General features: G+C 39.9%; 1 protein-coding gene across 6 annotated transcripts in view; it reads right to left on the bottom strand.

Annotated features, from left to right (window-relative positions):
* CDKAL1 (CDK5 regulatory subunit associated protein 1 like 1) overlaps positions 1–16,407 on the bottom strand; it is a 704,834-nt gene that overhangs the window by 461,591 nt on the left and 226,836 nt on the right. For all 6 annotated transcript variants that reach the window (XM_027040405.2, XM_053223204.1, XM_015085900.3 and 3 more), the window contains one exon: positions 11,228–11,348. In XM_027040405.2, the coding sequence (XP_026896206.1) occupies positions 11,228–11,348 (121 nt within the window). The remainder of the gene's footprint in view (positions 1–11,227; positions 11,349–16,407) is intronic.

Genomic DNA, 16,407 nt, shown 5'->3' with positions numbered 1-16,407 from the left:
CTAAAAAAGTTATATATTCATTTCAAAGTTTATATAAAATAATGATTACATAAAGAAGAATTTACAAAATTGGAGGTGAAATCCCCATTCTAAAACTGCCTAAAATTTTTAACTGGGCCACTTGTTTAAAGGCATTTATTAACCAGCATTTAAAAGTTCTCCTTAGTGATAATTACTTCGCGGGTATGAACCAACAGTGCCATCCACTGTTCTTATGAATGATCTTTCCCAAATACAGTTTTATAATCCACTAAAAATAAGATCACTTTAAAATTTCATTTCTATGTATTTAAGTGGAAATAAAGTATTTGGTGATTTCATTGAAAATATCAAAAAAGCTGCAAATTTTAGGACAGCTAGTTTTTGGACAAAAGTAAAAATGTAACAAGTTCAAAATTGCCATAAATACTTCAATTTCACACATTTAATTGTTTGAGTAAGTTTTACTTCATTCATAGTCCAAATTATCATTTTCTCTTTTTCTACAAAACAATCATCTATTGCAAGAGAGAAGTAATTAGAATTATACTCCAGCCAGAAAAAAATTTTCTGCATTTAAGTAACACTGCTGTCACTAAAATACTAAAATATTTATGAAGTGAATTTATGCAAGACACAAGCTACAGGGGAAAAGAAGATTAATTTTTTTTTTTTTTAACATGGGGTTTGAACTCACGACCCTGAGATCAAGACCTGAGCTGAGACCAAGAGTCAGATGTTTACTGGACTGAGCTACCCAGGCGCCCTCACTTTTTTTTAAAGTTTGTCATTCACTTAACACTGAACGAGTGAAGTAGGAGATTGATGAGCTGATGATGAATTGAACAAGCTCCGAACTTTAAATCCTAGTACCAGAAACTATCTTGCATAAATAGTACAAAGGAAGAAGAGAAAAGAAGAGGAGGAGGAGTCATGGAGAATGTTGGTAGAGGGGAGGATAAAACAACATCAAAATTCTAGGGAAAACACTTATTAAAGTGCCCATACTAAGTCAGGTGACACATGCAGTAGGCAGCGCGTGTCCACATGAGAAAAGAAATCAATTCTAAGAGGTCTCCAATGTACCTGAGTCACAAAGCCAGAAAATAACTGTCTATGCCTCCAGACCCAAGCGCAGCGCTCTCTCCAACGTGCCACAGACCCCAGTGCCTTCTCCAGAATAAGTCGGAGTCACATTCCAGGTTCCTGATCAAGACATAGGTTCCTGGCCTCCCTAAGTTTACAGAAGAAGAGAAAAATAACAGCTCTCTGCTCATCGTGGGGACATGCTAAAAGAACGGTTACAATCTCTAGCTTCAAGTTTCGTGGAAACCATACGTTAGGACTACAATAGTTTACTTTTGAAAGAATGTAACATAGAGAGCATTATATAAAATGTGTGAGTCATTTTAAGCTACAACTCTAAGAAAAGTCTCTCTTTTCTAGTTATTTAATCAGAAAGACTACCTTCCAGAGATTACGGGAATGTTTTAGCTTTTTATCTTCCGAGGACAGAAGAGGCTTTGCAACTTAGCATAATAAATGACAGAAATAAATCTGCATTTGTAAAAGTAGTGCTTAACTACTATAGTAAGCACAAGTGGTTAGCTACTAGCATAAAAGACAGCAGAAACAGCATCTAATTAGCGACATCAGTGGCACTCAAGATAAGTGGACTGGCTAAATATTCTCCACAACAGGGTGAAGGATCCTGCAACATAATGGCTGAGACCAGTGTTTCTCAAACTACAGTGACAGACGAGGATTTTGATTGCCAACCTCTTATAAACCGCTAGTTTTATGAAATACAATGAAAATGAATTCCAACACATTGCGGCAATGTTAAACGGCTTTAAAAGTTTCTAAAATGATTGCTCTCAATTTCTACACTTGTCGCAGACCAGCTATCAGTAGTTGGTGACCCAGCACTGGTCCATGAATCACACTTTGTAGCCCTGGCTTCGAACATTAAGGAGACTGTTCTGCCCTGGCCCCTACTCAGCCGGCGCTCGGACACTGGTAGCGGATTCTGGTGGATGGAAGCTGGCCATGCTGTCTCATCGGGCTCCAGCGAACCTTTCACGCAAGGTGTGATTTAATCACCCAAAAGGAGCGAGAGATAGGACTTCACAAAGCTTACAAGAACAGCTGGACTGTGCCAGCTTGCTTAATAAGTTCTTATTACAGGTTTTGGACTGGGACTTGCTTTCATTATAATCTGACAGCTGGGTTATAAGGAACAACTAATCCCTATTGGTAGCGACTGCTGTCGATCAAAAAACCCCTAAGAGTTAGTTGTACAGAACAAAATTGGCTTAGGCTGATTCGCAGCATCAGTGAGGATATATAAAAAGCCAATACTGACCCACAATTTTTATGTTAGAGAATGACTATATATAGTCTGCCAAATCCTTTCTGGAAAGTGTTTTATCTTGGGATTCTGCCTCTTGGAAGAGAGAGGTGTTAGGACCTTCTAACAGCTGTCTCTGAGGAGGGCACCGAAGCTGAAGGAGCTTTCTCAAGACAGCACCATCAGAAGGCGGCCATGATTTATATAATCAGGACATTTGAACAACAGTCTAGCATAAACTACAAAAATAACAGCTTATTCTTCACATGATGCTGAGGTATAAGAACTCAACAAATCGTTAAAATATGCAGTCATTTCGAAGAGATGATAAGATTTCCCAAATTTTATTCTCCCACAATATTAAAAAGATTCACCCTAGTATGAGTGTGAAACCACAGATATTCAAACTGCTAACAGGATCTCCTTGGAACCTTAATTAAAAACTTTTTAGAGCACTTCTAATTAAATACCTCTAAAAATGTTTTTTTGTTTTTTTGGGTTTTTTTTACACAATGTAATTTTCTGAAAGCTGTAACTTAAGGGTAACATAAAAAGATAATACTTGCTGCTTCTGTTTTCCACCAAGACTCATGATGGCAGTAGTCTTATTTGATGTCCAAGGCCATGGAAACTTTTTAACTGTGTTGCTGCCACAGCATCTCACAGAAAGGCAGTAAGAAAATGTCTGAGTAACCCACAGCTCAAATTCAGAGGTCTAAGGAATCCCTGCTGTGTTCCCTTAGCCCCTAGAAAGACAGTCATGCTGAGATCTAAAAGCATTCCCCAGAATATAGAATAGAAAGAGATCCAAATCTTCCCCAGAGAGGAGCTGCAATTAATACCGTGTTTAGAGCTGCATGTTTTGGATTAGTCCATTCAATGTTAGTTACCTGTTGACTTGGGAAATGTTTACCTTTGTATGTATCATAGCACCTAACACAATACCTGGTAATGTGGTAAGCTCAGCATAGTTCTATTTTCAGACGTACTATGATTATGTCTAGTTAATACTATTTCATGTTTTAATCATTAGAACCAGAAAAAGAACTGTTACTGTGATTATATTTCTCTAAAAATAATTTCACTTATATACAATAAATTATCAGTTTCATTCATTCATTCATTCATTCATTCATTCATTCAAACATTGAGCACACCTATGAATCCAGCACTGGAATAGACATGATAAAATCTGGACATTAGAGAAAGAAAGTGAAAACATACAAGTTAGCTTTTTTCACAAAGATATGATGTTATAGGTGGGAAAAAGTAACAGATACTTTAAAAAATGATAATAAATTCAAGTACATAATCTCAAGGAAAATTAGATCCCCCCCTTAAAGGTTCGTATATACCATCATTTTATGTCTGACAGATGGCAAGTAATAAGAAAAATGAGATAAATCTTAAAAGAGAAAGTATCAGTAAAATATTACAGGGTCAGACAGTATTTTCTCAGATGTGTTTAGCCCAGGGGAGGATTATCCCTTCAAACTAGGGATAATCTGATAGTAGTACCTAAACGATGATACAACTTCTATCACAACTGCTACCCAGCATCCAACTCTTGGCTTTGGAAGAACACGGTTGCCAAGAAATTGTCAAAACTGGTGACTTTAAAGTAGGTGACAGGGAAGGCAAAAATGAGGCACAGATTTTCTTTATGGCCCAATTCCCAATTTTTACCTTTTGTCTTTATACTACCTAGGTTCCATCTCCATGCTCAGTACTAGGGAAAAAATAAGGCAATCACACAAATGAGGTCCTCTAACAAAAACGGAGCCTTCCAACCTCAGCTCACTTCTTTGATTATACACACGTAGACTCCGTATGATAGGGACTACAGCGCGGGAGTGATCCTTTTGTTAAATCTACATAAATATCCTCATATGCCCACATAGAACTACATGAATCTCCATATATTGTTATTTCAGAACTATGACTCCATTCCACCATTTAATGAGAAAAATCAAACACTCTGGCATGAATCTTCAAATTTTTATCTTTACCTAAGATACTGGCTTATTTCTGGCTGGAGATTTCATTAGAATCTATCATAAGATGTAACTTGTGGTTTGTAGAAAATACACAGTGTAGGCGAACAACTGACACCAACACCAAGGAGAGGAAGGGAGGGACGAAGGGCACTGACAAGTCCTGGGGACGGGGCTGGAATTGCAATCGAGAACTGGCTGAATCCCAAGCCAGGGCCATCACAGGATTGTGGTGCAGTAACTAAAACTTACTGGGACAGAACACTGACACGCTGCTGTCTAGTTCACTTGCTAGCATGAAAGAACTGAAACACTGTCCGTACGTGAAACTGGCCAAGATCTGGGACGTCTGGGTGGCTCAGTGGGTTAAGCGTCAGACTCTGGATTTCTTCTCAGGTCACGATTGCCATGGTTTCTGAGTTCAAGGCCCACATCAGGCACTGAGCTGACAGTGTGGAGCCTGCCTGAGATTCTGTCTTCCTTGCTCTCTGTGCTCCTCCCCCACTCGTTCTCTGTCTCTCCCTCAAAAATGAATGAATAAACAAATACATAAACCAGTCAAGACCTTTAAGAAAAAGAACTAAGTTCTACACTCTGACTTACATCCTTCACTGCTATATCCAGGGAGGCACAGAAGTGTCCTACCCCCTTGCCAAGGCTTACCTTCCCATCCGTACACACGGTCCTGCTGAACCAGCTTCTCCCGCCAATTTATTTCTCCTCCTTACCCCTCTGCCTCTAAACAGGCTCAGACAGAAGAATCTTTCTATTCTCCTTCATAGTTAAACTCCTCAAAAGAGTAATCTTCCTGGATCAAAACTAATTCTGAATCTGGTTTCTAATTTTCCTACTCCGCTGAAACAGCTCCCTGTCCCAACATTTTTTCTCTGGAAGGAGCCTGAAGCAATTGATAGTACGACACACCATGTTCATAAACCTTCGTCTCTGCCTACTTCTAGTTCATAGAGGACTCCTCCCATTTCCCGTACACATGCAGCGACCACTCACCTTCAGTGACCTCACTCACTCACGCCTCTCCAACTAACGCGTCTTTTGGGGCTTTGCATTGCCATCTCCAACCATGGTTGGCAAAGCCCAAATGGACATCTACAAACAACTCCAGTGGAGTATGCCAAAGCCCATCTTCCTCTTCTTTTTTTTGTTTTTTTTTTTTTTTTGTTTGTTTATTTGAGAGAGAGAGAGAAAGAGAGAGAGCAAGGGAGGGGCAGAGAGAGAGGGAGAGAGAAACCCAAGCAGGTTCTGCACTGTCAGAGCGGAACCCAATGTGGGGCTTGAACTCACGAACTGTGAGATCGTGACCTGAGCCGAAATCAAGAGTCAGACACTTAACTGACTAGGCCAGCCAGGAGCCCCAACCAAAGCCCATCTTTTTAACCATGACACGTTTCTGCTATCCATGCTTTTCCTCAAACTACCACTCAGGCCCTCACTCCTTGCGGGCCGGGCTGCTGTAACGGCCTCAGAAGAAGTCTCCCCGGACCCGTCTTCCAACACCAACCCACATTATCAGCTGGTACCAGAATCATCTTCCTGATGCCCAGCTATGATTACTTCTCACCGCTGCTCTAGACTTCAGTGACTCTCCTTTACCAACTAAATTAAGTGTAATTTCTCACCTTGGGGCAACTCGATTTTTCACACAGATGATGATTTAATCCCACGTTTCCTTACATACACCAGACTGCCTGGAGAAAACGTCTTCTTCACAACAACTTACATGGTCCACTCAGATGGCTTTGTTCATTCTTTTCTCTCCCTACAATTTTCTCATCATATCTATCCTAGTCCCGGGAACTGTGCATGCCAAATGGGAACTAAGGTTGCAGCTGATGTTAAGGTTGCTAATCAGGCGACATTAAATTAGAGAGTGTAGCCTGGATTATCCAGGTGGTTGCTGTGTAATCATTTAAAAGTGGGACCGAGAGTCAGGGTGGGAGGAAATGAGACGAGGGAAAAATGACAGAAAGAAATGCAATGTTGCAGGCTCTGAAGAGGGAAGAAGGGGACCATAGGCAAATAAAATGGGTGGTTTTTAGATGCCGAAAAAAGGAAGTAAATGGATTCTCTCCAGTAGCCTACAGAACACAGTCCAACACCTTGATTTTAGCATAAAAAAGATCTGTGTTAGACTTCTGACTTCCGGAACTATAAAATAATACATGTGTGTAGTTTTAAGCCAGCCAGTTCATGGTGATTTGAAACTGAATACACCTCCATATGTAATTTCACACTCTACCTGTCTGTCTTTCAGGGCCCATTTCAAAAGTCTCTATAATGCAAAGATTGTTCTGCTCCCAAACGATCCCTCTCTGCCAACTACACTGGATAGGATTCCTTGCTTCTCTTAACCCACAAAAGTATCTGATGGATTTAATAGGTAAGTCTTGGTCTTAACCACCAGCTACATGACAACTGAAGTTCCTTAACTTCTCTGCACTTTAGTTTGTTCATCTATTAAAAAAAAAAAAAAAATCTCATAAGGCTGTTTTGAGGATTAAATATAGGAAAGAATATACATTTCATAGCACTGTGCTTGGCATACATGAAGCACTCAATATGCATTAGCAATCATCGTTAACTTCCTTCTCACCTGTTTTTCGGAATCACATCCACATAGCTATCTCGTCACCATATTTGACAGACATGTGCCATTCACGTTTCCCCTGTGGGGAGTCTCTACCACCCAAGAGACCGTCTGGAAATAAGAGCTTTTAAGACAGACGGCAGTGAAGCTGAAACAGCTCAGCTCAGAAAACTAGAAGAGCACCGGAAACCGCACAATGAATCATGTGGACCAACATTTATATACTCAACATAACAAATATAACGATAAAGGAGTAAGCAAACACTGGAGAGAGGGTTTAGGAGAGAAGATAAAACATTATTGAAGAAATAAAAGGCATTCTCGGGGCGCCTGGGTGGCTTAGCCAGTTGAGCATCCGACTCTTGATTTCAGCTCAGGTCATGATCTCGCAGTTGGTGAGTTCGAGCCTCACATCGGACTCTGTGCTGATGGCATGGAGCCTACTTGGGATTCTCTCTCTCTCTGCCCCCGGCCCCATTCACACTGTCTCACTCTCTCTCTCAAAATAAATAAACTTTAAAAAATTTAAAAAAAAAAAGAAATAAATAAAAGGCATTCTCAAATAAATAATCTTCTCTCAGATCACCCAGAATCTGGCAAGACCTGAAAATGTTAACTTCTTCATTGGTTAAGCAATTAATGTACTCCTTATACTTCTATAGAAATGTAAGAAATCAGAACAATTCTGTAGACTCTAATTAGTAACCTCAACAATTTACTAACATACAATAAAATGTGTTGCAAATGTGAGCTTTTTCCCAAATGAAAAACTGATATAAAATTTAATATGTCCCTATTTAATTTGAAAGCAATAAAAAACTCTGTCAAGATTTTGATGAGAAGCATCATTTTCTCTTGTAAGAAATAATTATGGGAAGAATGCTTTTAAAACATTTAAATGTAAGCTAAAAAAAAAAATCAAAACAAAACAAAACAAAACAAAAAGCAATGAGCTCCACCAGAGGTCAGAAATAAAATCCAAGCTAAGATGTTAAGAGTGATACTGTGCCAAATGCTCGCAGGATGCTCTCACCGGAGAGCAGATGATAAGGCCACACCTGATTCGGGAAAGAGACTAGTAGTCAAGGAAGGTTAGAAATCCTTCTCTCAACTGGAGACAGATTGACTGACTTCTCCTAACATGCGGGGCGTATGTGCTAATTTACTTACTAAGGGTGAGTTCTATACCGCAATCAGGGATAGGAAGTGACACAGTGACAGCCAATATCTAGGGAGCTGGATTAAAAAGTTTACAAGGTAGCCTCATTTTAAGAAATAATAAATCCAAGAAAAGGGAAACTCCAAATACGTGAAAAATTTTAACATAATGCCACTTAAAATGGCTACCTAGGGGCACCCGGGGGGCTTAGTCAGTTAAGCATCCGACTTCGGCTCAGGTCATGATCTCACGGTTCATGGCTCCAAGTCCCATGTCGGGCTCTATGCTGACAATTCAGAGCCTGGAGCCTGTTTCAGATTCCGTGCCTCCCTCTCTCACACGCTCGCTCTCTCTCAAAAATCATTAAAAACATTAAAAATAATAATAAAATAAAATAAAGCAAACTTCTTAAAATTTCTTACAGCAGTGAAAACTAGTGATGGCCTTAAAACATGTATTCACAAACATTTATTGAGTACTCACTTTGTACTAGACACCGAACTCAGAGATAATAATATAACGATAACTGAAATGCTTTCAGAGCCCAGGAAGCTTACAATTTACTGGGAAATATAAACTATCCGGTGTGAAGGTACCATAACCATGAGACAAGGGAACGTGGTAAACGCACCATGGAAGGAGGGATGTATTCAGCTCAGTCATGGAAAGAGGAAGAAGAAGCCACCCCTGCCCCCCAAAAAAGCACGTAACTGCTTAGGGAAGGATTGCCAACCAGATGAGCGGGGGAAAGATAAGACGTGCCAGGCACACCTGACGGCATGCACAGGGGCCTGCAGCCGAGACAGAGGAGAACCCTGAGTTTGCGTGTCGAGTAGTCCAGTGTCACTGAACACGGGAGGGTGAAGCAGGGAGTGACAAAATGAAAAAGTACAGAGAAACTAGAAAAACAAAGCATCTTCAAAAACAAACAGCTAGAAGCAACACTCAGTAGGTCGTCTAGAGCTGCAAAGTCACCCCAAAGAGACCAAATGGATCTAAATATGAGAGCATTTCAAAGACCCTAAACCATCAACACACTTAAAGAAATTTGTCTTGGCAAAGAGGTGTTGATCAATTCTCTACCAAAAAAAGAGAGAGATTCTCAGGAACACTTGACTTTGCCCTTCTAAAAGGCATTGTTCGGGAGAAAGCATGCTTAGCAAACTCCAAGTATTACTGTCCAACTGGCAAGGCCATCTGTACTGTGAAGAGAATTTAGCATAAACCCATTAAACTTTCAAATTATAAAAATCAATGATTCATTCATTCAGCAAGTAAATATTTATTAAATCCCTGCTGTGTACAGTTTCTGTATGCTAAGGCTACAGTGGTAGATAAGAGTCGAAATTCCCCACTATCTTGGAGCTCATTACACACCGATGAGGGGAGACAATTAAAATATAAACGAACTCCTATATGTTTCAATAGTGAGAAGTGTTATAGAAGAAAATAAGGCAAATATGGAGGACAGGGAATGTAGGGATATGGGAGTTTTATGCAGGAAATCGGGAACAAAAAGAAAAACCTGCAATATCTGAAGGAAGGAGAATAATTGAGACAGAGGGAGTAGCAAACAGCCTTATGTTTATAATTTGGCTCAGGCTCAAAAGAGAGAACAGATTAGATACTCTAGTCAATGCGATAACTACATTTCTCACTGTTCCACTCTGATTTAATCACTCTATGAGCTCGATGAGTGCAGGTTTCTGAATCTTCCACCCCAAAGGCCAGATGCTGGTCCAGGACAAACTCACCAAGTCAAATGAAACTGACCCCATGGGGCCTTTTAGGAGAAACCAAATGACTTCTTCAACCTTCCCTGAGCTTTGGCAGCGGCGGGAAGGGTTAACCGGAAGGTGGTAAAACTAGAGGAAAGATGACCAACAACATTAGCTGTAACTGTGCGGGAGGAAGAGAAGGCAACTGCTAAGAGAGACGTAGAAAATGATGGAGAAGCAAGAGACAAGTTCGCCTGCTCTCCACAGGAAACAGCATGAAGGAAGCAAAGGACAAGGAAAACCATTCTAGAAAGGAAGGAAGAAAGCTGAAATCAAAGAGGAGCAGGACAGCTTGCCTTTGTGGGAGGAAGTTTTATGAATGGAGGAGGGAATCGGCCTCATCAGACTTTCAGACTACACTAACACTGACTGCAAGTTCAGTAAATGCAAATAAAACCAAGTACGAATGGGCTCACCAAGAGTTACAGTAAGGGAGAAGAACTTCAGACAAAGGTGTGGAAATTAAGAGTGCTTAATATTCAGTTACCATGCTCATTTTCAGTTTAAAGCTCAAAAGGGCAACATGTTCAAACATGTATTTCAGAGAATTAATAATCAAACCATGATTAGTATCTTGGGTATTATTTACTTATAACCCTATTAAAAAAAAAACAAAGATGATTGGGTACGTTAACCATTCCAACAACAAAACACTCTTTTAAAAAACAATTTTTTTAATGTTTATATATTTTTTGAGAGAGAGAGAGAGAGAGAGAGAGAGAGCAAGCACGAGCGGGAAGGAGCAGAAAGAGAAGAAAACACAGAATCCAAAGCAGGCTCCTGGCTCTGAGTTGTCAGCACAGATTCAGATTCTCCCCTTCAGATTCTCCAATTACTGTTTTTCCAGGTTTACTTTGTCCTTTGCCGATTACATACATAATGTTTTTTATGACTTTTTATAACTTTAACATCCTGTAAGATTCACCCATTGCAAGCATATAACTCGATGAGCTGTGCTGACAGCACAGAGCCTGAGGCGGGGCTGGAACCCATGAACCGCGTGATCATGACCTGAGCCAAGTTGGACGCTTAACTGAGCCACACGGCACCCCCAAAACACTCTTTTAAAAAATATTTTAACCCGGGTGCATGGCTAGAAAACAAAATCCATGTCTATTACCAAAAAGAAGTCAGAATAATATTAATCAAAAACCTAAACTCTTCCTGAAATATAAGTGTAATTTATACCCTGGGAACATCTTTTAGCGGGAACTATATTCATGTGGTTTAGAGATTTTTGATTTTTCTTTCCCATGAAAACGTTCAATTGCTTTACTCTGTCACATGTCCGGTAGGAAAAAAACCTGAATTTGTGGATGGAGTATACTAAATATTTTATGAGCAAGTTTGAGAGACACTTACCCAGTATTGATGGAAATGATTTCTATCAGTGGATTCTTCCTGATCTTTGGCAAATCCAATGGCGCTCCACCCAACCGCTTTCCGTTATTCTTTTTCTGACCCAGTAGTCTCACAGAATGACCTTCAAACAAAGCATATAAACACACATTAGCATGGGTCACAGAACTTCACTTTCATTTACTGCTCTCAATAAATGTATTAATTTACCTTTTTCCTCTACGAAACAAACACCAAAAAAAAAAAAAAAAAAACAACAGAAGATATGATCATTGTCCTAAGAAATAATGCCAAAGAGAAAAACAGCTGTGTGCATACCCTGCCATCAAAAGTGCTTTGCCTACAATATCTGCACCTTTTTCTACTGCACAGATGACAGAACCAAAAATACCCTCAGGATGGCATTCCGCAAGGTAGGCACCCCCTCAAGCGTCAACCACACGCGTGGATGAAGCAGGGAAGGCTCACGGAGCACTGTGCCTGCCAGCCAACTGTACCGCTGGGGGATTAAAAAAAATGCAAAAGCAGATTATCTGCTGAGAGCAAACAGCAAATCCAAGAAATAAAGAATTAAAAAGCTGAGATAAAATGACACTTTAGGGTTGTTTTTTTTAAAAACAAACACAAGGTTTTAAACTGGTTTTTTTAATATAACAAAAGACAATCAGACTATTTCTAAGAGTCATAAAAATTTTTATAACTTGGAAAGTCTGAATTGCAGTTGAGAAAATAAGGAACAGTACAAAGAATTCCCATCCCCTTCAGATTCTCCAATTACTGTTCTCCATGTTTACTTTGTCCTTTGCCTATTACACAGAGTATTTTCTGTAACTTTTTATAACTTTAACATCCTATAAGATTCACCCATGACGAGTCTACAACTCAATGACTTTTAAAGAAACACACACAACTGCACCGTCTTCACAAAACCCTGTTTTAGAACATTTCCATCACCCCCCAAATTGTCCCAAGCTTAGTTGTACTCCACCCTTGCTCCCATTCCAAAATATATCACATTTTGTTAATCTGTTGACCAGCTGGTAGATGTTTGAACTGTTTCCAATTAATACCTATTAGAATAATGCTTCTAGGAACATTCACGTCCAAGTCTTTATGTGGACATATGTTTTTACTGCTCTTGGATAGATTCCTAGGAATGGAATTGCTGGGTCATGTGGTCAATTTATACTTACCTTTGTATGAAACAACGGTTTTCCAAAGTGGGGTACCATTTTATATCCTACCAGCAACATATGAGGGTTTGAGTTTCCCCACATTGTCACCAAGACCTCACACTGTAACTTTTTTGACAATAGCCATCCTAGGGGGAAGTAATTTATTATTGTGGTTCAAATGAATTATGTATTTCCATAATGACTAATGACATTGAGCACCTTTTCATGTGTTTATTAGCCAAACGTATGTCTTGCTTGGTAAATGTAATAATTTTTATGTGTCAGCTTGACTGGGCCACAGGATGCCATTTAGCCAAACATTATTTTGGGTTTCCACAATGGTCTTTCTGGGAAAGATTGACACTTGAATCAGTAGACTGAGTAAAGCAGATTAACACTGGTAGGCCTTATCCAACCAATCAAAGGCCTGAATAGAACAAGAAAGCTAAGAGGGAACAGTTCCTGACTGACTGTTGAGCTGGGTCCTTGTTCTTTCCCAGCCTTGGGATTCTGGCTAAAACACAGGCTCTTCTTGGGTCTTGTTTCTGCCCAAGTGCAGACTGACACTAACACCACCAGCTCTGAGTCTCAGACCTCTGGACTTGGACTGGAACCAAACAAATGCTCTTGGGTCTTTATCTTGCCAACTACATATCTTTGGAATTCTCAATCTCCATCATGTCTCCATAATGGTATGAGCCAATTCTTTTTAATACATTTCTTCTGAACACATACTCACGTGCACACGTGCACACGTGCGCGCGCGCACACACACACACACACACACACACACACACTACTACTGGCTGTTTCTTTGGAGAACATTTGCTGATATAAATGTCTACTCTAGAAGTCTGCCGATATTTTAATTGGAGTAACTACCTTATTATTGTGTTATAAGATTTCTTTATTCTGCTTACGAACCCTCTTCAGACGTGATTTTTAAATATTTTACTCAGTCTGCAGCTTATAGCTTCACTTTTGTGATATTATGTTTTAAAAAGTAAATGTTTTTCAAGACGCCTGAGTGGCTCAGTCAGTTAAGCATCCAACTTTGGCTCAGGTCATGATCTCACGGTTCATGGGTTTGAGCCCCACATCAGGCTCTGTGCTGACAGCTCAGAGCCTGGAGCCTGCTACAGATTCTGTGTCTCCCTCTTTCTTCCCCTCCCCTGCTCACATTCTGTCTCTGTCTCTCTCAAAAATAAATAAACATTAAAAAAAAAAAAAGTAAATGTTCTTCAATTTAACGAAGCGCACTTTATCAATTTTTTTCTTTTATAGCTCATATTCTTACCATCGTATGGAAGAACTCTTTGCCTAGCCCTAGCACATAGAGTTCTCTTATATTTTCCTCTCAAAGTCGTACTATTCTAGCTCTTATCTTTAAGTCTAGGATCCACTTTTTTACTTTTTGTGTGTAGTAAGGGTCTCCGTTCATTTTTTCATATGGATTCAATTGTCCAAGTGCCATTTCTTTTCCATCTTCCTTCTCTGTCCTATTGCTGTCACACATATTAACACACAGCTGCATAAATCCCAAAACAGTGCTGTAATTAGTTTCATACAACTATACAGTTTTAAAAAGAGGAAAAATATAGACTTACAAAGGACTTTATATTTACCCACCATATTTAACCATTTCTAGCACTCGTTTCCTCCTAAGAATTCAACGTAGCATTTGATACTACTTCCTTTCTGCCTGAAGAACTTTCTTTATTATTTCTTGTAAAGGAAACCCACTAGCAACAGTTTCTTTGCTTACTTGGGCAAGTCTTTATTTTGCTTAATTTGTGAAAGATACCTTTGCTGGATACAGAATTATCAGTTGACAGCTTTTTCCTTGAGCAGTGAATACAGCTAATCCTTGAACAATGCAGACTTGAGCAGAATCAAGCCCCACACAGTTGAAAATCCATGTATAACTTTTGGCTCCCCCCCAAAACTTAACTATTAATACCTTACACTGTTCACTGGAATCTTTGCTGATAACATACACAGTTGATCAACAAGTGTTTTACATGCTATATGTATTGCATACTTCTTACAATAAAGCAAGCTTCAGAAAATGTTAAGAAAAGCATGAGGAAGATACATTTACAGTACTGTATTGTAAAAACTCCATGTCAAAGTGGACCACACAGTTCAAAACCATGTCATTCAGGGGTCAACTGCATAGCACTCCACACCTTTGACCTCTGTTGCTTCTGAGAAGTCAGTTGTCAATCTTAATGTTGTTCTTCTGTATATAATGTGTCACTTCTGCCTTACACTTTCAAGATTTTTCTCTCTTTTGCAACTGTTTGACTATGATGTATGTAAGTGTGGATCACTGTGATTTTCCTACATGCGGTTCATGTATCTTTTTGGCTCTATGAAGTAATTTTTTTATCAAGTTTGGGAATTTTTCATGTAATACTTTAAAAAAAAAATTGGGAGCATTTTTTCTGTATCTTCTTCTGTGGCTCCATGACATACTTGTTGGTGTGCCAGATGTTGTCTCACAGGTCTTCGAGTTCCTGGTGATTTTTCTCGTTATTCAGAGTGGATCATTTCTATTGATCTATCCTCACGTTTACTAATTGTTCTTCTTTTGCCATCTCTAACCTGCAAATGAGCCTCTTGAATGAACATTTCATTTCAGTTACTGTACTTTTTAACTACAGATTTCTCATTGGTTCTTTTTTATCATTTCTGTTTGTGATTCTACATTCAAGTCAATGTCATCATCCTTTCCTTAAAGGTTTTTTTTTTTTTTTTACATTTTTATTTATTTTTGAGAGCAACAGAGACAGTGTGAATGGGGGTGGAGCAGAAAGAGAAAGGGGGAGACACAGAATCCAAAATAGGCTCCAGGCTCCGAGCTGTCAGCACAGAGCCCAACATGGGGCTCAAACCCATAAACCGTGAGATCGTGACCTGAGCCGAAGTCGGATGCCCAGCAACTGAGTCACCCAGACACTCCTCCTTAAAGGCTTTTAACACGGTTTCGTTTAGTAGTTGGCAGTCTTTGTCAAATCCAACATTTTTGGTCAAAGATAATGTGTACTTTTTTTTCCCCCTGAATATAGTTATACTTAGTTTCTTTGCATGAATCATAATACTTTGTTGAATACAGAACATTTTAGATTATATACTGACATTCTCCATTCGGGTTCCCCCCACCAGGGATTGGTTTTTTTGTTTGTTTGTTTTTGTTGTTTTAGCTTACTTGGACTAAATCTATTAAGTCTATCTCTTCTACAAGGAAGGGCTACTGATGTCACTTCTTAGCTCTCCACCACCCCCCACCACCAAGCCTGACTTCCTCCGGGTCAACCCTGTATCTGCATACCTTTTTATTAAGGAAAGACTGGTTACACATTCGTTCAAACCCTGTAAACCATTAAGATTTCTATCTGCTGATGGAACTGCGTATGAGCCAGTGAGGTTATTCAGAGTCAGGGACATTTCCAAGTGTGCTTCCCCCGGCCTTTTCTTCCTCCTGTGCTTTCTGAGGTTCTCTGCCACCTTCTCAGGACACGCATGCAGGCTCCAGCAGGCAGATGCGTGTGGGTGGTGGGGCCCACTCCTGTCTCTGCTGTGCCAAGTGCACAACCTCAGGTCAACTAACCGTCTATGGGGACTTGGCAAGCCTCCAACCACTTCCACAAGTCCCCATTAAATCCCTGGGCTAGTCCACCTGTCCACACAGAACAGTCCCACAGGTTCGGGCAGGTATAGTCACACGCGCTCCCTTGTCGCTTGCCATCAAAATCTCCACTTTAACTGACAGTTCTTCAAATCCACGGAGCTGTCCTGGAAGCAGCAGCAAAGCCCCTGGTTTTCAGAGCCCGTTCTGCCTTGAACAACCTTGCTAGAAGAGCTGAGGAAGGAAAATGGGAGTAGCCCCAGGCACAAATGCCATGGACTCACACTGTTCTTACCCAAAGTTCAGTTGTTTTCATGAAGAAACACTTCTCAGTTTGCTGAAAACTTTTAGTCAATTTCCAGAGTGCTGGGATTGTT

Source organism: Acinonyx jubatus, chromosome B2, assembly GCF_027475565.1.
Source record: "Acinonyx jubatus isolate Ajub_Pintada_27869175 chromosome B2, VMU_Ajub_asm_v1.0, whole genome shotgun sequence".
Lineage (NCBI taxonomy): Eukaryota > Metazoa > Chordata > Mammalia > Carnivora > Felidae > Acinonyx > Acinonyx jubatus.
This window is presented reverse-complemented; position numbering and strand designations above follow the sequence as displayed.